The sequence below is a fragment of the Phyllopteryx taeniolatus genome, chromosome 7 (assembly GCF_024500385.1).
Source record: "Phyllopteryx taeniolatus isolate TA_2022b chromosome 7, UOR_Ptae_1.2, whole genome shotgun sequence".
In the NCBI taxonomy this organism is placed as follows: Eukaryota; Metazoa; Chordata; class Actinopteri; order Syngnathiformes; family Syngnathidae; genus Phyllopteryx; species Phyllopteryx taeniolatus.
Window position 1 is genome coordinate 31,552,739 of NC_084508.1, and position 24,180 is coordinate 31,576,918.

A 24,180-nucleotide genomic window follows, 5' to 3' on the forward strand; every position below is an offset into this window, starting at 1 on the left:
GGGGCAGTAGCTTGAGCAGGGATGCCCAGACTTCCCTTTCCCCAGCCACTTCATCCATCTCTTCCGGGGGGATCCCGAGGCGTTCCCAGGCCAGCCGAGAGACGTAGTCTCTCCAGCGTGTCCTGGGTCGTCCCCGGGGTCTCCTCGGTGGGACGTGCCCGGAACACCTCACCAGGGAGGCGTCCGTGAGGCATCCGAATCAGATGCCCCAGCCACCTCATCTGGCTTTTCTCGATGTGAAGGAGCAACGGCTCTACTCTGAGATCCTCCCGGATAACCAAGCTTCTCAGCCTATCTCTAAGGGAGAGCCTGGACACCCTGCGGAGGAAACTCATTTTGGCCGCTTGTATCCGGGATCTCGTTCTTTCGGTCACGACCCATAGCTCGTGACCATAGGTGAGGGTAGGAACGTAGCTCGACCGTTAAATCGAGAGCTTCGCCTTTCGGCTTAGCTCCTTCTTTACCACAACGGATCGATACAAAGTCTGCATCACTGCAGACGCTGCACCGATCCACCTGTCGATCTCCCGTACCATTCTTCCCTCACTTGTGACCAAGACCCCAAGATACTTGAACTCCTCCACTTGGGGCAGGATCTCATCCCCGACCTGGAGAGGGAGAGGGTCCTTTTCCGACTGAGGACCATGGTCTCAGATTTGGAGGTGTTGATTCTCATCCCAGCCGCTTCACACTCGGCTGCGAACTGCTCCAATGAGAGTTGGAGGTCACGGCTTGATGAAGCCAACAGAACCACATCATCTGCAAAAAGCAGAGATGCAATACTGAGGCCACCAAACCGGACCCCCTCTACGCCTCGGCTGCGCCTAGAAATTCTGTCCATAAAAGTTATGAACAGAATCGGTGACAAAGGGCAGCCTTGGCGGAGTCCAACCCTCACCGGAAATGAGTCCGACTTACTGTCGGATATGCGGACCAAACTCTGACTCCAGTCGTACAGGGACCGAACAGCCCGTATCAGGGGGTTCGGTAACCCATACTCCCGAAGCACCCCCCACAGGACCACCCGAGGGACACGCTCGAACGCCTTCTCCAAGTCCACAAAACACATGTAGACTGGTTGGGCGAACTCCCATGCACCCTTGAGGACCCTGCCAAGGGTGTAGAGCTGGTCCACTGTTCCACGGCCAGGACGAAAACCACACTGCTCCTCCTGAATCTGGGATTCAACTTCCCGATGGACCCTCCTCTCCAGCACACTGAATAGACCTTACTAGGGAGGCTGAGGAGTGTGATCCCCCTGTAGTTGGAACACACCCTCCAGTCTCCCATCTTAAAAAGGGGGACCACCACCCCAGTCTGCCAATCCAGAGGCACTGTCCAGAGGCGATGTTGCAGAGGCGTGTCAACCAGGACAGCCCTACAACATCTAGAGCCTTGAGGAACTCCGGGCGAATCTCATCCACCCCTGAGGCCCTGCCACTGAGGAGCTTTTTAACCACCTCGGTGACCTCAACCCCAGAGATAGGAGAGCCAGCCTCAGAGAACCCAGACTCTTCTCCCTCATGGGAAGGCGTGTCGGTGGAATTGAGGAAGTCTTCGAAGTATTCTCCCTACCGGCTCACAACGTCCCGAGTCGAGGTCCACAGTGCCCCATCCCCACTATACACAGTGTTGATGGTGCACTGCTTTCCCCTCCTGAGACGTCGGAAGGTGGACCAGAATTTCCTCGAAGCGGCCCAGAAGTCTTTCTCCATGGCCTCACCGAACTCCTCCCATGCCCGAGTTTTTGCTTCAGCGACCACCAAAGCTGCTTGGCCAGCCGGTACCCATCAGCTGCCTCAGGAGTCCCACAGGCCAAAAAAGCCCGATAGGACTCCTTCTTCAGCTTGACGGCATCCCTCACCATTGGTGTCCACCAACGGGTTCGGGGATTGCCGCCACGACAGGCACCGACCACCTTACGGCCACAACTCCGGTCGGCCGCCTCAGCAATGGAGGGGCGGAACATCGTCCACTCGGACTCGATGTCCCCTGCCTCCCCCGGAACATGAGCAAAGTTCTGTCGGAGGTGGGAGTTGAAACTCCTTCTGACAGGGGATTCCGCCAGACGTTCCCAGCAGACCCTCACATTACGTTTGGGCCTGCCCCGTCGGACTGGCATCTTCCCCCACCATCGGAGCCAACTCACCACCAGGTGGTGATCAGTTGACAGCTCCGCCCCCCTCTTTACCCGAGTGTCCAAGACATGCGGCCGCAAGTCGGATGACACGACCACAAAGTCGATCATCGAACTGCGACCTAGGGTGTCCTGGTGCCAAGTGCACATGTGGACACCCTTATGCTTGAACATGGTGTTCGTTATGGACAATCCGTGACGAGCACAGAAGTCCAATAACAGAACACCGCTCGGGGTCTGATCGGGGGGGCCGTTCCTCCCAATCACGCCCTTCCAGGTCTCACTGTCATTGCCCATGTGAGGATTGAAGTCCCCCAGCAGAACGATGGAGTCCCCAGTGGGAGCGCTCTCCAGCACCCCCTCCAAGGACTCCAAAAAGGGTGGGTACTCTGAACTGGTGTTTGGTGCATAGGCACAAACAACAGTCAGGACCCGTCCCCCCACCCTCTCGTCCACTGGGGTGAACCCCAACGTACAGGCGCTGAGCCGGGGAGCAAAAAGTATACCCACACCTGCTCGGCGCCTCTCACCGTGGGCAACTCCAGAGTGGAAGAGAGTCCAACCCCTCTCGAGAGGACTGGTACCAGGGCCCAAGCTGTGCGTGGAGGCGAGTCCGACTATATCTTGTCGGAACTTCTCGACCTCACACAGCAGCTCGGGCTCCTTCCCGGCCAGAGAGGTGACATTCCACGTCCCTAGAGTCAGCTTCTGTAGCCGGGGATCGGATCGCCAAGGTCCCCGCCTTCGGCTACCGCCCAGCTCGCATTGCACCCGACCCCTATGGCCCCTCCCACAGGTGGTGAGCCCATGGGAAGGGGGACCCACGTTACCCTTTCGGGCTGTGCCTGGCAGGGCTCCATAGGTGCAGGCCCGGCCACCAGGCACTCGCCTTCGAGCCCCACCTCCAGGCCTGGCTCCAGAGGGGTGCCCCGGTGACCCACGTCCGGCCAAGGGAAAACGTAATCCAATCATTTTACTCATCATAGGGGTCTTTGGAGCCGTGCTTTGTCTGGTCCCTCACCTAGGACCAGTTTGCCATGGGTGACCCTGCCAGAGGCGTGAAGCCCCAGACAACTTAGCTCCCCGGATCATTGGGACACACAAACCCCTCCACTACGATAAGGTGACGGCTCAAGGAGGGGGATGATGATGAAGATTTACTTCCTAGAAAAACTCTCTTATGTTCATCTGTCACATTTCTTTCCTCATGCTGCCTTGAGTCAGCCCTGTGTGCTACCCAAGTATGCAAGTTGAGGCATGTAATGGTGCAAGCAAGGTCGCAGGTAAAACATGGACGGGTATACAATAAGGACGTTCTGTATAAGAACAAGCAGAACGGAATGGATACTGACAGAAGGGCTCTTTACCTTACACTATGAACTGAAGGGAAACCCATAGATTTGCGATCACATTTATGTGAATAATGACAGGTTAGGTGATTATTTATTCCAAGTAATTTTCTGACCACTCTAAATTGAACATTTTGGTACTTTTTTGTAAAAATTAATGAATGAATGAATAAATAAAACATTTAGTGGGCTCAAGAATACTTTAAAAGGGCTGAAGCCCTTTAAAATAGAAAGTCAACCATCACTGCAGCCATCCACCAGTCACCAGAGTAGCTCGATGGAAGCCTCTCCTCAGTGCAAGACACATGAAAGCCTGCATGGAGTTTGATAAAAAAATAAAATAAAAAAAAAACCTAAAGGACTCCAAGATGGTGAGAAATAAGATTCTCTGCTCTGATGAGACCAAGATAGAAATTGTTGTGTGGAGAAAACCAGGCACTGCTCATCACCTGTCCAATACAGTCCCAACAGTGAAGCATGCTGGTGACAGCATCATGCTGTGGGAGTGTTTTTCAGCTGCAGGGACAGAGAGACTAGTTGCAATCGAAGAAAAGATGAATGTGGCCCACTACAGGCATATCCTGGACGAAAACCTTCTCCAGAGTGCTCAGAACCTCAGACTGTGCCGAAGGTTCGCCTTCAAAAAAGACAATGACCCTAAGTACACAGCTAAAATACCAAAGGAGTGGCTTCAGAACAACTCTGTGACTGTTTTTGAATGGCCCAGCCAGAGCCCTGTCATGGGTGTGTGTTCCGGTTGTTGTTTTCCCCCTGTCTCGTACACACCTGCTCCTGAGAGCATCTTCACCACCTGTGCCTCGTTCACCCTTCACTCCTTGAATTTAACCTTGTGTCTCATTCTTTCTAGTCGCCAGTTCGTTGTACCTTGTCGTCGCGTTCCAGCATTCCTTGTTTCCACGTCACCGACTCACAGAAAGATTAGACCCTGTTCCGATTATCGACCTCACGTTTTTGGATCCCGTTGCCTTTTTTGGATTGCCTGCCTGTGTACCGACCTCTGCCCGCATGTTATCTCTTTTTGAAACTGTCCATTTGTTTTGGAGTCGTGCATTTTTTGGTCCTATCCTCTGGTCCGTTCATGACAAGCCCTGACTTAAACCCAATTGAGCATCTCTGGAAAGACCTGAAAATGGTTGCCCACCAACGTTCACCATGCAACCTGACAGAACTAGAGAGGATCTGTAAGGAGGAATGGCGGCAGATCCCCAAATCCAGGTGTGAAAAACGTGTTGCATCATTCCCAAAAAGACTCATGGCTATATTAGCTTAAAAGGGTGCTTCTACTAAATACTGAGCAAAGGGTCTGAATACTTACGGCTGTGTGATATTTCAGTTTTTCTTTTTTAATAAATCTGCAAAAATTTCAACAATTCCGTTTTTTTTCTGTCACTACGGGGTGCTGTGTGTACATTAATGTGAAAAAAATTAACTTAAATGATGATAGCAAATGGCTACAATATAAAAAAACAGTGAAGAATTTAAGGGCGTCTGAATACTTTCCGTACCCACTGTATTTTATCGACATGTCATGCCATTACACAATGCCACACACACACACACACACAATCGCAGATTCATTGTGAAAAATGTGCAGGACTGTTGGGTGCCAACATTGACATATTCGTCACCTAGGCCTGCACACCTCACATTATTTTCAGTAAGGTCGTGATAGGCTGTTGCAAATTAGTCATAAATCAAACAAAAATCACAGCATTGTTTCTTATATTTTTAATGTCGTGGTGAGAAAGAACACAACACTTGCGTATCATTATTTTGAGTCACACAAGTCATATGATTGCTTAACTTTTGTGGATGTTTCCCCTCTTCTGGGTTTTAAACTGTTTTGGAGGTAGTTCAAACTTCTGCTGTCGGATTCTTTGTGAGAAGAGTAACACCCTACTTTGTGACTTAGCTAACAACTTAGTAGCAGCTTGAAAATGACTGGTCAAATTGTTTACAAATGCTTATGTATAATGCTTTAAAGGCTGAGTCAGGAGTGGCACTCAGTAGAAGGTAAGCAGCTTGAGCACTGAGGTTGGATTTCAGTCCATTTCATTCTGCAGAGTAACACTGTAGCAGCCACATTCAATGCCAAGTGGCTAACAGTTTATGGCAAGGAATCACTTTTTGCAATTTACATTGAAATAAGAACAAAAATGTGGTAAAATTTGTGAAAGGCTTTTTTTTTTTTTTTTAAAGGTTCACACATTCAAATCAGGAAAGTTACCTGTACTACTCCACACAAAAAAATATTTTGTATTTTTTTTATAATACTCATATGTTTTTAGCTAAGCCAAGGGCCAAATACAAGCTTGAAATGGATGAACAGAAAAGGTTCGAGTACTCCACAGTCATACATTATTATTATTTTTTTAAACTGAGTTACTACCCCCACCCCCTCATAGGTACACCAATCTCTCTATTTCAGCTATGTTGCTAAGTAGAGAATTTTTGGGCATGTTGGGGCAAAACCTACAGAGTAAGGATAAGAATATGTGTGTTTAGGAGTATGTGTATACCCAGATATGAATAATGTATGAGTGGCAGGTCTGACTGATGTGGAGTATAAGGTTTCTTGCCAACCACTGGAGGAGCTGAGTGTGTCCGTGCCCAAACCTCAACACACTACACAGCCGACTTCAAAGGGTGTGGTCTGGATTTGCTCATGCCCAAACACAAACACATACTCTCAAACGCAGACACATGCGCGCACACACACTTCGGTGCAGAAAGTCACTCATGCATTCAGTAACTCTGCATAAACTTTTAGACAATGATGCACTTTTACATGTGCGTGCACATGCACACACGCACAGAGTCAATTTCCTGTCCTCCAAACAGGAAAACACAGGCTGCTGTGTACTGGACGGTAGGTCTGGGGTGGGAGGACAACTGGCTTTCCACACCTGTGTTTGCAGCAGTAATTAATGTTGAATGCAATACTGCTATGGCAAATGTATATGTCCCCACACACATACAGAGATTTCTCAGGGGCAGTGTCATACACTGGCTGTAGCTTGCTGTGCTGAATTTTCTATGGTTAGACTGTGTAAAAGCTTGTGGAAAGTTCTACATAAATACGAGGAAAGCCAGTAAATAACTATAAACAGTAATATTTCCAGTTCCAGGTCATTAAAGACTTCATCAAGGTTTCTCCATAGATTTCTAAAAAATAAATGACAGACAGCAGAACTCAATATATTTTAACCAAGTGTTACTGCTCATCTTTTTTTTAATCTTATCTGATAACATGAGAGCGGCATGGTGAGCGACTGGTGAGCAAATCTACCTCATAGTTCTGAGGACCCGGGTTCAAATCCAGTTTGCATGTTCTCCCCGTGCCTGTGTGGGTTTTCTCCAGGTACTCCGGTTTCCTTCCACATCCCAAAAACATGCATGGTAGGTTAATTGACGACTCTAAATTGCCCGTAGGTGTGAATGTGAGTGTGAATGGTTGTTTGTTTATATGTGCCCCGCGATTGGCTGGCGACCAGTTCAGGGTGTACTCCGCCTCTCGCTCGAAGATAGCTGGGATAGGCTGCAGTATGCCTAGTGAAGATAAGCGGTACATAAAATGGATGGATGGATAACATGAGTTCTGCCCATCCTCTGTCAGGTTAAATACTGTGCATTCAGAGATGTTCTTCAATGGTTTGTGATAGATTCAGTGTGGCCTTTTTGTGTGGCCTTTTTGTCAGCCATTCTCCACTGACCTACGCCATTAACCAGCCATCCCCCCCCCCCCCCCCCACAATGTTACATCAGCTCAATTGGATGTTTTCATTTATCTGATTATTTAATGTAAAGTACAATATTCCCAGTCGCTATGAATTTTCTAAACGACACACCAACAACCGTGTCATTTTCCAGGTGACTTCAAACTTATGATTTATGTGCAAAATTATTTGACCGAGACCAACTTGTTCTAAGTTTTATCAAAAGGAGGCTTGAATCAAATGAAACCTTTGAACCAAACTGAAAGCAACCTAATAAAATGTATGAAAACCCACATTTTGAAGGTATTATGTTGTAAGTATTGTGGGGACTTATTTACTCGTCAGACATTGAAACATTATCACCTTTTCAGTCAGTCGCTGAACTTTTAATAGCATCTATGTTTTTAACCTGGTACAACATTAAATCCTAACAGCCACGTTGCTAAAATTTGACTATGCTGGCCACCCTAAAATGGTCACACCAGTCTGAAGCTCAGGAACAAAACGGGCATGATCGGCTGTGGCAGTCACCAATCTTACTCTATACTTTGAGGTTGTGCTGGTTTGGACAGCAACGAGGCAAGCAATTGTGCTGGGCAAAATGCACTGCATTTGTGAATATCAGATGTAAAGAGAGATGGAGTGAAATATCCTTATTCATTCATCGCATTCTTCCTTGCAAGATAGAAAATATGCACATACTAATCAGGTCTCATGAGAACGTGCAGGTTATTTCATGCAGTTGTTGACCACAATCTGTCCTCCCTGTCCAACAGACATAAACAAACACTTTTGTGGGCCTTTCTCACTTGGAGCCATGCAGACTACACTGGACTGCCAGTAAAACTCATTCACCACAGTGCATATTGTAGTTCCTCTCAGTTCATAGTAGCACTAACTCACATTCAAACACAGACAGATTTCACAATCACTTTCAGTTACTTTTCAGCTTTTCTTGAAAGTACTGGAAATGAAAAAAAGCAACTGTCTAAAAATATCTCAGCTGTTCTATCTCAGAAGACAAATAAAAAACATGGAGAATGAGTCTCAAAGTGAAAAACAATATTGAGGGTGGGATGAAAAAATTAATATTGTGATGTGTCACAATGTTTTTTCTTCTGCTTCCATATCCACACACATGGGCTTTTGACCTTTTTAGATGAGGTGAATGTAATATTACAAATGTCAATGCATATCTAAATGACCAATGAAAACAAATTTTATTACATTTATTATTACTGTGTACTGCATAAATCCACTTAAAAATTATGACGCATTACGTATGCAGTGATGAATATCATAATGCCCAAAGTCAGTTGTGAAAAGTTCCAGCTCACCCACAGCAAACCTGACAGGACGAGCGGTAGAAAATAATGAATGACTGTATCTCACAGTGTGTCTGCCTCTCATTGCTGCTATGATAGACCAAGTAGACAACACTGTGTGATGTATTGTATTGTATTAATGATGTAATTACCACTGTGTATGTAGTCACCGGCATTTTCACAGTGCCAAACACAAACGAGATGGAGAAGAAATAGAAGTGTAAAAATGTGGGACTCAAACAGACATGAAGTCATTTGAGCTGGCTAAAGCTAAGAATGAATAAAGCATTCCATGTTGGCCCCATTTTTATTAAATCTTTTTTAAATTAAATTAAATCTACCCATTTCACATTATGCATGAATTCATCCCTTCTGTTCATCTGAAGACAGTGAAAACAACAAGCATTGGCAGAGAAAGCCATACCAATACTACTTATATTTATAATTTTTTATGTATCTGTGACTAAAAAGCAAAATGCGGAGCGTCTCTGTCACTGAAATACACAAGTGCAGTCAATGAATGGGTCTATAATTGCCAACAGCCTACGAAATATTCCCACATTTTGCATTTCTTCTGGCCTGTCTCCTCTTTTTATTTTTATAATATATGTACAGTAACTTTGTAAATAGGCTTCTTCCTTAACAATTGCTTTATGTTGTCTGAAGTTCAATGAGATGATGCCCCAAAACGTTTTCCCCTGATGGAATACCAGGGGTTGCTGTTTTTTTCTATTTCAGCGAGTTAGTACAGTATTTGTGGGAGGTCGAAGCTGAAATCTTTCGTGATTCCAATCGGATTCAGTGGGTATATGTTTATGGGAGTAAATTTGATTTATAATCCCATGATTGGGTAGGAGCGGGAGCGAACATTACTGGGAGTAGGCAGGAGCTGGAACTATGACAACATAGTCACCAGGAGCGGATGGGAGTGGAAACCATGACCGGAGTGTCTCCACTCCCGGTGACTTTCAAGATATTAGTATCTCAAAATCAATGCATCCATCTATATTTCCCCTGCTCGAAACTTCACAAATAGCAAATGTTTACGCTTGCTCATAAATGCAACGTTGAGGCCAGCCAACCACGAAGCCCATTTCATGGTAGCCGTGGAATGATAGCGGAAGCTAGCCAATGACAAACGTCTGAGGGCAGGAGCAACGTGGAATACGCACACACAGAGCAGCGGGGAATTGATAAATCAAGCAGAAGGTGTCAACGGATTTAGTAGAAAACAAATCATTAATCCTTATTTTGGATTTAAAAAAGAGTTTCTAAACCAGAGCGAGGTGTTGAGCAGGGGAGGGAATGGGATCAACGTCTGTGGGAGTGGGAGTCAACATCCACTCCCATGTCAGGCTCTAGTGCGAGTGTCAATAGCCAAGTGTACGGGTGCGGATCATGGACTGTAATTTGTTCGAGATTGTGCAGGTCAGTTGCGTTTGGCTGTGTCGCTCAGTGTGCGGCAGGCCTAAGTTGCAGTAATTGGGGCACCAAGTCCTGGGAGAGACAAGTTTGGAGAGTGCTTGGTCTGCTGCGGGTCTGCTCTTCTTTATAATACAAAACTATAATAACAGGTTTTGGGTTTTAGTGGGTGTCTCTTTTTATAGCAGCTATCAAGAGAATTCTGCAGTCATTCACTGTGATTGAGTGAGCGAAAGATTTAGCGCCCGTGTTAGTATTGTACATGTGCATGAACATGTCAAACTAAATGCAAGTGTAATAAGAAGGTGACTTACATTATGCGGTTTGGAAAAGACCCAAAAAGAGAAAACCAAGAGAACCTGGATGTGGCCACAGTGAAGGATAAGAAAGGGCCAAAGGAAAACAAAAGGTTGTCACTAAAAACAAGAAATATTATTGGCCCTGGCATCAAGTGAAAGGTCAGAGAAAGGTGATAAAATTGAGGTCAAACAAGGTGCAAAACCAGTACCTGGAACAAATTTAGAATGAAAACAAAGCTCTGCTACCATTACAGGTCACTGACAGGACCTACACTCAGGATACAGACAGTACATAAAAGTAGACTTGTATAAGCCTCATTGTGGTGCAGAAAGAGGCTGTGAAAGAGGCCTGTGAATATTCTCATTCATCCAGGTCATTTCATTCTCAGAGCATTTAATCGATTGCCACTGGACTGTAGTGGTTCGTGCAACAAGGCTTAGTTAGGACAGCCTGACTAAGGGAAGAGAGAAAAAAAAAAAGTCTTCTAGGACAACCACAACAGTCCATTTGTGATTGATTCAATGCCCTGAGAAAGAGCCAGTGAACTGCTGTATGTCAATATTCTCCACATGCATCACACTAATACCTCCCCACCAATTCGAGGCACAATATGTACAGTACTGTATGTACTATATGTGTATGCAGTATGCTGTTGTTTGTATTTATGTTTCTATTTTACTATTTTTACTCTGTGAATCTTGTTTCCCTTTTGACTTAACCCTATTCAGAAGTCAACACTATGAATCTTCTTCTTCCATCCCTCCCCTTCTTCTGCATCTTCTTCTTCCATCCCTCCAGGTATCTGCAAGTGTTCCTTCACCACATCCATTACTGTCTGTGGGCTTCCTCTTTGCCTCCTACCGAGTGACTCCATTTCCAGCAACCTTCTATAACCACTTTCCCTCTTCTGCACAGCCAAACCATCTCAATTTGACTTCTAGCTTTGTCTCCACCCTTTCAGTCTGTGCTGTCCCTCTATTGAGTTCATTCCTGATCCTGTCCATCCTCGTCACTCCCGAAGAGAAACGTCTACTGTCTCCCAAACCATACAACATCGCTGGAATAAGTGAGTTTGGCTCCTTTAGTGCACTTTCACTCAAGTCTCGCTGGAACGCCGTTCTTCTGCATCTTCTGCATCTTTTGCACAATTGTCCCAAAAATAAATAAATAAATTGTACTGGCATTACCAGATAACTATTAACACTTTATTGCTCAGTGACTGTTTTTTGTCAATGTCTTTATGTCTCAAAAGTGTTCTCTGTCAACTGACTGTCTGTTGTCGTACTAGAGCGGCTCCAACTACCGGAGACAAATTCCTTGTGTGTTTTTTGGACATACTTGGCAAATGAAGATGATTTTGATTCTGAAAGCAGAGGGTAACCAATTATGAACAGCAAATTAAGTGTTTCGAGAGAAAATATAAGCCAGCCACACACAAGACAATTCAAATGTGTATTGAAATGAATGAATACGTTACCGCATATGTCAGCCAAAAGGAGGTTAAAATTATATTAACATATTTTATTCTTATATACTGTACAATATTTATCATATTAGCAAAGTTATTAGTTTGTTATTAGTTTGCCGAGTTTTGATTTTGACTTTTGGGAGCTGCACAATAAATGTTCTCATTTCATTATCTTATTTTACTTTTTTATATGAATTTAATTTTGCTAATGGAATGTCTCATTCTGTAAATTAAACTGTCATTACATTAGTCTATATTTAGCAACACAGTCCCAAGGCATCTTAATGAATAAACCAAAAATGAAAAAAAATGCTGTCAATATAAGTCACTCAAAACTATTCAAAGAAAGAAAATAGAATAAAAATATAAAGAAAATATTAGTTAGTCATTAGTTTTTCTGGTGGTGTGTGTTTGTTTTGGCTGAGATGCAAATGTGTCTGACAAAATATCCAGAACATTCCTGAGAGGTGCTGATAGGGGTTGGCATCTCTGATAACTGTACTTTAGTTGCTTAACAGATACATTTTCAAAGAAATACATAAATAATTTGAGATAATAGAATATATACATGAATAAATTGCCTCACAGTTCTGAGGACCGGGGTTCAAATCCCAGCCCAGCCCAGCCTGTGTGGAGTTTGCATGTTCTCCCTGTGCCTGTGTGGGTTTTCTCCGGGTACTCCGGTTTCCTCTCACATCCCAAAAACATGCATGGTAGGTTGACTGAAGACTCTAAATTGCCCGTCGGTGTGAATGTGTGTGCAAATGGTTGTTTGTTTATATGTGCCCTGTGATTGGCTAGCGACCAGTTCAGGGTGTACCCCGCCTCTCGCCCGAAGATAGCTGGGATAGGCACCAGCATACCCGCGACCCTAGTGAGGATAAGCAGTGCAGAAAATGGATGGATAGATAGCATCAAGGCCATTATTTCATATATTTTACATTTTTAAATAGTCAAGCCAGACTATTTCATTTTGGCACAATAGCCCCTACATAAAGACTGGTCTGAGTAGTTACAACAATTCTGGTAACTTGCTTTTGACTAAGTACGTTCTAACTTTCTGCTGCATAGGCCATTATTTTAAAAGTTTAATTATTGGTTACAGCTCTAAGACACTGTTTAAATTGTTGTGGAGAGGCCATTTATACTTTGTAAATGAGATTTAATTAACCAGACTATTTCTTGTTGATGATGTCACACTCGTACACTATTTCGTTTCTGCCGACTATTATGGTAATGAGAGAAACAACTGAAGAAGATTGCATTGTTAGTTTTCCAGCATGATAGTGTAACTCATGGATTAACACAACATAGCCGTATTATTTAGATTTGTCAATTTCTTTAAAAAAAAAATTATAGATATGTTTTCCTGGTGAGAGCTTTCAAACAAATCTCATGATTTCACCAAAGATAAACAAAAAATAAAATTCAGATAAGCAATATCAGAAAGTTTTTATCTCAAGAGCAAGTATGAGATATGTGAGAACACGAAAAGAGCTATGACCCTTTTGATATTTGGCTTGATTTTGACACTCTGCAGTCTGGACAGAGAATCTTCCCACGTACAGCTTGACCATAGGAGACACACAGAGTGTGTGTGAAGGGAGTGTGAAGGAGGGAGAGGAGGTCACACACATTCCAGTCCCAAAGTTGGCCAGACTCCTCAGACAATTTAAACAAGATGGCCCACCCCCACGCTACGAGAGACATCCCTATGATCATCTGCCCAGATTGCTGGACCGTTCAACACCTAACTTAACTTCCTGACACACTGAAACTAGTGTCCTAAATTCTCTTACTTACTAAGTGGGAAGTCCCTTACTATTACCAATCTTGCTGTCACACGTTTTCTCCTTAAATTCAAGGACCAGTGGATTTTTAGATTCAATTTACATTTACATTATAATGTGTAACATGAAGACTTATTTGCAGAACTAAAGAGCTCAAATTTGACATCAAACATCTTGAATTTACTGTTTTGATACATTTTTTTTTTACGAATATTTGTTCCTTATTCAGATGATTGCATACTTACGACATGGAAAAACGTCAATGTCAAGTATTCACAGCCTTTGCCATGAAGCTCAAAATTAAGCTCAGGTTCATGCTGTTTCCACTGATAATTTGTTTTAGATGTTTCTACAACTTAATTAGAGTCTACCTGTGGTAAATTCAGTTGATTGGACCTGATTTGGAAAGGTACACACCTGTCTCGTCCGTTATTGTACATGTTTACAAATGCTGAATAACTTTTAATTTCAACTTTTTTTTTTTTTTAGAATGAATTTTTAACATGTGTCCAGAGACTAAAGATGGAAAATAGCCTTTTGGCTAACTCCAGTGCATTTACGGCTATGTTTATCAATGCACATTGTTCCTGTCCAATAAACCAATCAATAAAACAGTGGAACAACTTCCTTAAGTAATTTTCCCTTTTAATTAGTCTCACCTGGAAAACAATTATCAAACCTGTCTGAGATTTATATCAGTAAAATAAATTGACAGCAGAAACAACAAACAAAATGTTCCTAAAAAAAAAAATAAATAAATAAAAAAAAAAACATTTATTAAGATTCAATCCTACTTGCATAATAATATGGAACACCGAGTAGTTACCATGCCACCTTTATGGTTTATTTGTCTTTTGGGTAGGATGGAGGTCAGCTGGCTATTCACCACAACTGCAATTGAAGAGACAGCCTGTCTCGGACAGATTCATCTGGTCAGCACCAGAGTTTGGTTACTGTGTTTACACCTGACCAAGCGATCATTGGAGGGATAAAACAAATTAGAATTTGATTAAAAGGTCCATAAGTAAAGAGTTATTTCTTTCAAACTCATGCCCACCAGTCTGACTGTCTCTAGTGCTGGTTAATCCCTCAGGAAGGTGGGGCGCTTTCTCACCACCTGTTCCCCTCTCTGGGGATGTCAGCCCATCAATTTCCCCTGATTTGTCACACTGTCCGACACTCCCTTCTCCTGTTCTCCTCTCTCATCCAGGTGGGAAGTACGGCTCTCTTCTGGAATTTCTTTTTTTTTTTTTTTTTTTGGGTGGGGGGGGGGGGGTATTTGAAGCTGCATAAACACTGACAACTCAAAACCCAACATTGCTGCAATTGCACAATTAAATACAAAAGCCACAGAAACAATTATGCTATACAAAAATAATTGCAGCAAGTTGCGATTGACAGCGAGAGATCGTAATTTAACAATATGGTTATTTTTGTATAGTTCTTTTGCAGTGCAGAACTAGAACATCTGTTGTCAACCTCAACCCAGTCGGTTCACAGCTCTTTGTTTGGTAAGTCTAAGACAGAGGTACACATTATGCCCAGAAATGTTTCATACGCACAAAACATTTCAACTGTTTTAGTTTGGTCATTTCCATGCTTACAACATATTGCACTACACAAAAGGAAAACATATGAAACATTTAATTTATGTAAGGCCTGGTGAAGCCTAAATACAGTCGATGTATTGATATTGTAAAATACTAGTGGATGTGTATAATTCTTAAAACCAACTCCCAAAACACAGTTTCTAAAATACAAATATGCGTTTGTTAATGCATGTAAAGGTGTCAGGATCCTTAATTAAGTTTTATTGTTCTCAGTCACAGGGGGCAGCTTTACTTTATTTAGCTGCTAGTAAGACTTCAGGATCGGTTTTCACTAGCAATTAACACTCACATAACATAAATAAAATTCTGTGCACCCATGCCACACAGCTGCTGTTGTACTCATCTTTTCTGTGTGGGATGACCAGACAACATGACAGTGGCTCTTTTGTTGCAAACAACACAAGCACAAAGCAAGATAAAGGAGGTTAATGTTTCCACTTGGCGGCACGGTGGACGACTGGTTAGAGCGTCAGCCTCACAGTTCTGAGGACCCGGGTTCAATCCCCGGCCCCGCCTGTGTGGAGTTTGCATGTTCTCCCCGTGGCTGCGTGGGTTTTCTCCGGGTACTCCGGAGAAAACATGCATCCCAAAAACATGCATTAATTGGAGACTCTAAATTGCCCGTAGGCATGACTGTGAGTGCGAATGGTTGTTTGTTTCTATGTGCCCTGCGATTGGCTGGCAACCAGTTCAGGGTGTACCCTGCCTCCTGCCCGATGACAGCTGAGATAGGCTCCAGCATGCCCGCGACCCTAGTGAGGAGAAGCGGCTCAGAAAATGGATGGATGGATGGATGTTTCCACTTCTGCTTGTACCGACACAAGCACGGGGAGAAAATTCAAACTCCACACAGATGGGCCTGAGCAGAGATTCAAACCAGTGACCTTTCGACTGTGAGGCGGATGTGCTAATCACTAGACCACAGGTGTCAAACTCAAATGTCCAGGGGCCAGATCTGGCCCGCTACATAATTTTGTGTGGCCCGCAAAACCAAATCATGTGCATCAAGTCCCGTGATTCTTGCTAATATCTGTACCAAAATTACAAATTGTCATATGTAATACATAATGTTAAAATATTGTTTATGTGTGCCCTGCAATTGGCTGGCAACTAGTTCAGGGTGTACCCCGCCTCCTGCCCGAAGATAGCTGGGATAGGCTCCAGCACTTCCGCGACCCTTGTGAGGATAAACGGCTCAGAAAATGGATGGATGGATGAACAATCTATTATCCTTGATTTCTGATTTAAAAATTGGTTATCCATCAATTTGTTGAGTATATGCAATATTATGAGGCGATTAATCATGTATAGGCGGCACGGTGGCCGACTGGTTAGAGCGTCAGCCTCACAGTTCTGAGGACCCGGGTTCAATCCCCGGCCCCGCCTGTGTGGAGTTTGCATGTTCTCCCCGTGCCTGCGTGGGTTTTCTCCGGGCACTCCGGTTTCCTCCCACATCCCAAAAACATGAATGAATTGGAGACTCTAAATTGCCCGTAGGCATGACTGTGAGTGTGGATGGTTGTTTGTTCCTATGTGCCCTGCAATTGGCTGGCAACCAGTTCAGGGTGTACCCCGCCTCCTGCCCGATGACAGCTGGGATAGGCTCCAGCACGCCCGCGACCCTAGTGAGGAGAAGCGGCTCAGAAAATGGATGGATGGATGGATAATCATGTATATGGTTTCATGGTCATATATAATGACCCTCTGAGGGTAGCCGTAACTACAACGTGGCCTGTGACAAAAATGGGTTTGACACCCCTGCACTAGGCCATTGTGCTACCCATTATTATTTTCAATTGAAAACATACTTTGAAAGGAGTTGTGGCAAGGAAAAAATAATGAAGGGCTGCATTGCATCATGCATGACAACAACAGAGTAAAAAAAAAATAGATCGCTTTTTTCACATTGACCTGCAAAAATGACTATTTGCTGTATACTTAATAGGCCAGTATTTGGTAGGTGTTGGCATCATTAAGAAAATCATGATTCAATTCTATTTAAATTCTTTAGGTTGCAATTCACTTCGATAGTAATTCTTTAGGTTGCATTTTGATTCAATATTGATTTAAATGATTCGATATTGATTCAGTAAGAAGCAGAAATACACAAATAAGAGTAAATTATGACAATTTTGAAATATTTATTGTTGATGCCATGTAAACATATGGCACACATCACATTTTTTAAGGACTAAAACATCAGGAAATAAAAATATTGCACAAAACATATTTGTACAAAGTAAAAGTAATAAACAAGACAGTTGAGTATAAACACTGAAAAGGTAAAGTGCATGTAAACTTAATGTTTATCACTGCTTAAAAATTGTAATAAAAACAAAAAGTGCACAATAACGTATTTGTGCATATGGAGTACAAAAGTAAACACATGATGGCAGCTCTGTGTTGAAAAAGTAAAGTGCATCTATTGTATACTTAATATTTATTTATTAGGGTTAGGGTTACTATTATTATTTGCAGGGTTTCTAAGTAAGACCCAATTAAGGAGCATGTTTGCAGCATTGCTGCACTATTGCTGGGACATTCTTTGTCAAGCCCCATTCATTAAATGCATTTGTCAACAAGTTCGCTATATTACCTCCTGTGTGGCTTCTGTGTAGGGGGGTGTTGTCAGCAGAACATTTGACACTAATTCCCACTTCTTATAAATGCAATGAGAAGTGATAGTTAAGTACAGTACGTAGGGGTCAGTCGCTCTTTCTGCCGACGTCAACAACACCAAAACCGCTGTCTTTAACTCTGCTTACAGCGACTTCTGACATGTTTTTGTGTCGTATTGTGTATCATGGTTGAATGCAGCCCTATGGGTGGCACAAGCCAGTGCAAACTCGAGGCTGGTCCCAAGACTGGATAAATGTGGTTGCGTCAGGAAGGGCATCCGGCTTAAAACTTTGGCAAACAAATATGAGTATTCATCTCAAGAATTCCATACCGGATCGGTTGTGGCCCGGGTTAACAACGTCCGCCACCGGCACCGTTAACCTGCAGGGCGCCTTTGGAAATTCAGCTACTGTGGGTCGAAGACGAAAGGGAGGTGGAAAGCGGGTTCTTTGGGAGAAAGAGAAGAGGAAAGCACAGAGCCTAGAATTGAATGTGGGGACTTTGAATGTTGGGACTATGACAGGAAAATCTCGGGAGTTGGTTGACATGCTGATTAGGAGAAAGGTTGATATATTGTGTGTCCAGGAGACCAGGTGGAAAGGGAGTAAGGCTAGAAGTTTAGGGGCAGGGTTTAAATTATTTTACCATGGTGTAGATGGGAAGAGAAATGGAGTCGGATTATTTAAAAAGAAGAGTTGGCTAAGAATATCTTGGAGGTGAAAAGAGTACCAGATCGAGTGATGAGGCTGAAACTTGAAATTGAGGGTGTTATGTATAATGTGATTAGTGGCTATGCACCACAGGTTGGATGTGACCTAGAGGCGAAAGAAATTCTGGAAGGAGCTAGACGAAGTAGTTCTGAGCATCCCAGACAGAGAGAGAGTCGTGATTGGTGCAGATTGTAATGGACATGTTGGTGAAGGAAATAGGGGTGATGAAGAAGCGATGGGTAAATACGGCATCCAGGAAAGGAACATGGAGGGACAGATGGTGGTAGACTTTGCAAAAAGGATGCAAATGGCTGTAGTAAACACTTTTTTTCCAGAAGAGGCAGGAACATAGGGTGACCTACAAGAGCGCAGGTAGAAGCACGCAGGTGGATTACATCTTGTGCAGACGATGTAATCTGAAGGAGTTTACCGACTGTAAGTTAGTGTTAGGGGAGAGCATGGCTAGACAGCATAGGATGGTGGTGTGTAAGATGACTCTGGTGGTGGGGAGGAACATTAAAAAGACAAAGGCAGAGCAGAGAACCATGTGGTGGAAGCCGAGACAGGAAGAGTGCTGTGTGGCTATTCGGGAACAGGTGAGACAGGCTCTCAGTGGACAGGAGGAGCTTCCAGAAGACTGGACCACTACAGCCAAGGGGATCAGAGAGACAGGCAGGAGAGTACTTGGTGTATATTCTGGCAGGAAAGGAAAGAATGAGACTTTGTGGTGGAACCTCAAAGTACAGGAAATAATACAAGGAAAGAGGTTAGCTAAGAAGAAGTGGGACACTGAAAGGACTGAGGAGAGGAGAAAGGAATACATTGAGATGTGACGTAGGGCAAAGGCCAAACAAAAGGCATATGATGACATGTATGCCAGGTTGGGCACTAAAGAAGGAGAAAAAGATCTATACAGGTTGGCCAGGGATAGAGATGGGTAGGATGTGCAGCAGGTTAGGGTGATTAAGGATAGAGATGGAAATATGTTGACAGGTGCCAGTAGTGTGCTGGACAGATGCAAATAATACTTTGAGGAGTTGACGAATGAGGAAATTGAGAGAGAAGGAAGAGTAGAAGAGCCAAGTGTGGTGGACCAGGAAGTGGCAATCACTAGGAAGGGGAAGTTAGAAAGATAGAAGAGTATGAAAAATGGAAAGGCAGTTGGTCCTGATGACATTCCTGTGGAAATATGAAAGCATCTTGGAGAGGTGGCTGTGGAGTTTTTGACGAGCTTGTTCAACAGAATTCTCGCGGGTGAGAAGATGCCTGATGAATGGAGGAAAAGTGTGCTGGTGCCCATTTTCAAGAACAAGGGTGATGTGCAGAGCTGTGGGAACTATAGAGGAATAAAGGACAGAAGTGACTATTTGCGAGCCACAGTATGGTTTCATGCCTAGAAAGAGTACCACAGATGCATTATTTGCCTTGAGGATGTTGATGGGAAAGTACAGAGAAGGTCAGAAGGAGCTACATTGTGTCTTTGTATATCTCGAGAAAGCCTATGACAGAGTACCCAGAGAGGAACTGTGATACTGCATGCGGAAGTCTGGAGTGGCAGAGAAGTCTGTTAGAATAATACAGGACATGTACGAGGGCAGCAGAACAGTGGTGAGGTGTGCTGTAGGTGTGACAGACGAATTTAAGGTGGAGGTGGGACTGCATCAGGGATCAACCCTGAGCCCCTTCCTGTTTGCAGTGGTGATGGATAGGCTGACAGATGAGGTTAGACTGGAATCCCCGTGGACCATGATGTTTGCAGATGACATTGTGATCTGCAGTGAAAGCAGGGAGCAGGTGGAGGAACAGTTAGAAAGATGGAGGAATGCACTGGAAAGGAGAAGAATGAGTACTCGCCGAAGTAAGACAATATATGTGCATGAATGAGAGGGGTGGAGGGGGAAGAGTGAGGCTACAGGGAGAAGAGATAGCGAGGGTGAAGGACTTTAAATACTTGGGGTCAACAGTCCAGAGCAATGGTGAGCGTGGTCAGGAAGTGAAGAAACTGGTCCAAGCAGGTTGGAACGGGTGGAGGAAGGTGTCAGGTGTGTTATGTGATAGAAGAGTCTCTGCCAGGATGAAGGGCAAAGTTTCTAAGAGAGTGGTGGGGCCAGCCATGATGTACGGATTAGAGACAGTGGTACTGAAGAGACAACAGGAAGCAGAGCTGGAGGTGGTGGAAATGAATCAGAATCAGAATCATCTTTATTTGCCAAGTATGTCCAAAAAACACACAAGGAATTTGTCTCAGGTAATTGGAGCCGCTCTTGTACGGCAACAGACAGTCAATTGACAGAGAACACTTTTGAGACATAAAGACATTGACAACAACAAAAAGAAAAACAGTCACTGAGCAATAAAGGGTTGCTAGTTATCTGGTAATGCCGTTACATATTTATTTATTTATTTTTGACAATTGTGCAAAAAGATGCAGAATCCTCTAGGACTTAGAGCAGTTCGAATGAGTAATATTGCAATAGTCCGGTGCAATGACCATTGTGCAAAGGGCGCCGAGACTTCAAGCGAGTAGTGCAATAATCTTGTTGACAATGTTGATTTTGCAAATGTTGCAGATACTCCTCAGTCAGTTTGCAAATGGAGCAGATGCTACTCTGGCATGAGTGGCCAGTAGATGTTAAAGTTCACTCTAGGAGTGACCAGGTTGGATAAAATTAGAAATGAGCTCATCAGAGGGACGGCCAAGGTTAGATGTTTTGGAGACAAAGTTAGAGAGAGCAGACTTCGATGGTTTGGACACGTCCAGAGGAGAGAGAGTGAGTACATTGGTAGAAAGATGAGGAGGATGGAGCTGCCAGGCAAGAGAGCTAGAGGAAGACCAAAGAGAAGGTTGATTGATGTCATGAGGGAAGACATGAGGGCAGTTGGTGTTGCAGGAGATAGGCTTACATGGGAAAGGATGACACGCTGTGGCGACCCCTTACGGGAGAAGCTCAAAGGAAAAGAAGAAGATTGTGTATCATGGTTGGCGTGTCTTTCGGAGAATACCAAAATGACCCCAAATGTCAGACTTAAAAGTATAACTCGCTCGCTTCACGCCGCTGCTGCGGCTTACTTTAATCACAATTTTGTTGTTGTTTGGTCAAGTGCGGCTTCGGTACATACAATGGTGGGGGGGGGGAGTATTTCAATGCGTTGATGAATTGATATTTATACCCACCCGTAAGATTTGGGAATGGTATTTTGCAAAGAATCCTTACTTATATTCACTGACGAATCAGACTTTTGAATACCCCGAATGAAGACTATGCAACTCCACTGGATAAAATAGGATGTACAATGTACAGTGTGTTGTATTGTTATACGCAGATGCTACTAAACAGCTGTGTTCTACCATTACTGTTCAGGTATGCCTATGCATGCCCAGAAACTTAATACATCCCTGACTGAAGGTGAGCCTGTTTCAGTGTTTCGAGATGAACAAGAAGGAGAATGTTTTGGAAAAAGTAAAACTATGACCCATTTATAGTTTTTTCTCCAGTCTCCAAAATACTGTTTCTGTTTAACAAATGGTCAAAATGAGTTGCGCTCAGCTCAATTGTGTTGTTTATAATATATTGTCTATCTTGAGGAAGACTCATTGACTGGTCATGGGTGAGGTACGTCCTGTGAAAAAAAAAAACAATTGTAGCATCAATGTTGGTACGGCCTACTCAGTCTTTTCAAGATCATTTTAGATGCTAATGGGCATCATAGTTATTTAAACTCATTGTGTGATAAAATCACAAAAATCATTGTAACACACACTTTTATGAGAAGAATAGGCGGGTGGGGTTTGGTTGAGCGCAGTAAGGCCACAGGTTGTGGATGTAGCTGTTGTCAGAACGGTAGAGTGATGAAACCTGGATAATCAAACATATGAGCACAACTGTGTGTTTTCTAATTTACTAAATAAAAGTAGGGCTGTGAATTTCAAAATAAGAGCAAGTAAATTCCAAAAAGCATCACGTGTTCAAATAAAGTGCTCAACTTCAGAATAATTCTTTGAAAAAAACTAACAAAATACAGATAATATTTCATGTTTTGATCATACGGGTAGAAGCAAAATCAAGCATTGTAAAAATGCATTATACATAGGTAGAAGGGTTTCCCAAAATTTTTAGAGGGTGTGTATTATACATGGGTGCGCATTATACACGAGAAATTACGGTATTTATCCTCCAGCTGTCATTGCATAGGCAAAGGTATTCATGAAAACCATGAATTAGGCCTTTACCTTTACACAACCACAAATGCACACTGCAAAAGGAAAAATATAAAATATAAAGTAAACTTCAGAGACCATATGCCCTCTAAACGCGACAAGACAATTCATTTCAAAGTACGAGCATTCAAAACGTCACATGGCAAACCCCACAGCCAAACTTAAAAGTTGAATGTTTCACTGGCTTAGAAAAATGTCGTGTCTACAAACACATTAGGATAATAGTGTACAAATTGTTATGAAAGTTCCCACATTGTCACCTCCCAGACAAAATGTGTGATGAATGACCCAACACTTTGATCGATCATTAATGATTGGCTCAGATTTGTGCAGTGATGGCTAATCTGTAACTGTACACATAGGCGGCTTCATCAAACGAAAAAAAAACAATGACAAAATAAAGATGGTGAAAAATGATACCACCAGGGCTATCCTGTGGGCCAAAAGGCTTCAACACAATGCCAGGAATTGTGACAGTTATCACACCGCAAGGCCACATACACGCACGCATACACACACATACACAAACACATACGCACGCATGGGCAAAGGCACATATACAGTTAGTTCGCACGCACACACAAACACACACGTGCATATTCTTGAATCTACCTGGTAATCATCAGTTTATGTGAGTAAAAATACAGAACAAGGAGAATGGGTTTCACAATATCCACTGGTCAGCCACAACTCATCTGGCAACAGTTTCTCAATCTGCTCGAATTGTGAAAACAATGCTAGCTTTAGTCAGGGGACAAAAGTAACAGCTTGCTTTTGGAACGCAAGAGGGTAGTGTAGATATCTGCGAATTGGACAACAACTATGAAAAATAGCCAGACATGAGGGAATTAAACTCACTCTCTGATGTATACTTCTATGCTATGTATACTATACATAGAAACAGATCACACACACATGCAGGCATGCAAGGAGAGATTGACAGTGAAATAGTGTGCTTCACCGCTTGAGCTGGGGTGCGTAGAGCAATCTCTTTCAAATGGACTGAGGTTTAAGACATTTTTGTTTGACTCACTTCTGCTTCACTCACTATATTGCATCCTTTTCCTTGAAAACACATTATTGTCGGGTAATCTCGGGTCTAAATGACTACAGGCCTGTCGCCTTGACATCTGTGGTCATGAAGTCCTTTGAACGTCTCGTGCTGGACCACCTCAAGAGCGTCACAGGTCCCCTGCTGGACCCCCTGCAGTTTGCCTCCCGGAGCGAACAGGTCTGCGGATGATGCAGTGAACATAGGACTGCACTTCATCCTAGAACACCTCAACAGTGCAGGGACCTACGCAAGGATCCTGTTCGTGGACTTCAGCTCAGTATTCAACACCATCATCCCTGAACTCCTTTCATCCAAGCTTCTCCAGCTCAGCGTCTCACGTGCCATCTGCCAGTGGATTTACAGCTTTCTGACGGGCAGGACACAGCAGGTAAGGCTGGGGGAGGCCACCTCATCCACACGCAGCATCAGCACTGGGGCGC

General features: G+C 43.6%; 2 protein-coding genes across 5 annotated transcripts in view; both read right to left on the reverse strand.

Annotated features, from left to right (window-relative positions):
• Positions 1 to 24,180, reverse strand: part of gmds (GDP-mannose 4,6-dehydratase) — a 287,840-nt gene that overhangs the window by 150,237 nt on the left and 113,423 nt on the right. The window lies entirely within an intron of this gene.
• Positions 16,642 to 24,020, reverse strand: LOC133481222 (uncharacterized). The gene is made up of 2 exons (XM_061780333.1): positions 22,230 to 24,020; positions 16,642 to 22,088 (listed from the first exon to the last, which is right to left on the reverse strand). The coding sequence occupies exon 2, from the start codon at positions 19,765 to 19,767 to the stop codon at positions 18,859 to 18,861; it is 909 nt and encodes a 302-aa protein (XP_061636317.1). The 5' UTR covers positions 19,768 to 22,088; positions 22,230 to 24,020; the 3' UTR covers positions 16,642 to 18,858.

What these genes read in the sequence shown, in the direction of transcription:
- LOC133481222 (XM_061780333.1), bottom strand. Translation starts at nt 19,767, where the DNA reads ATGGGCACCAGCACACTTTTCCTCCATTCATCAGGCATCTTCTCACCC.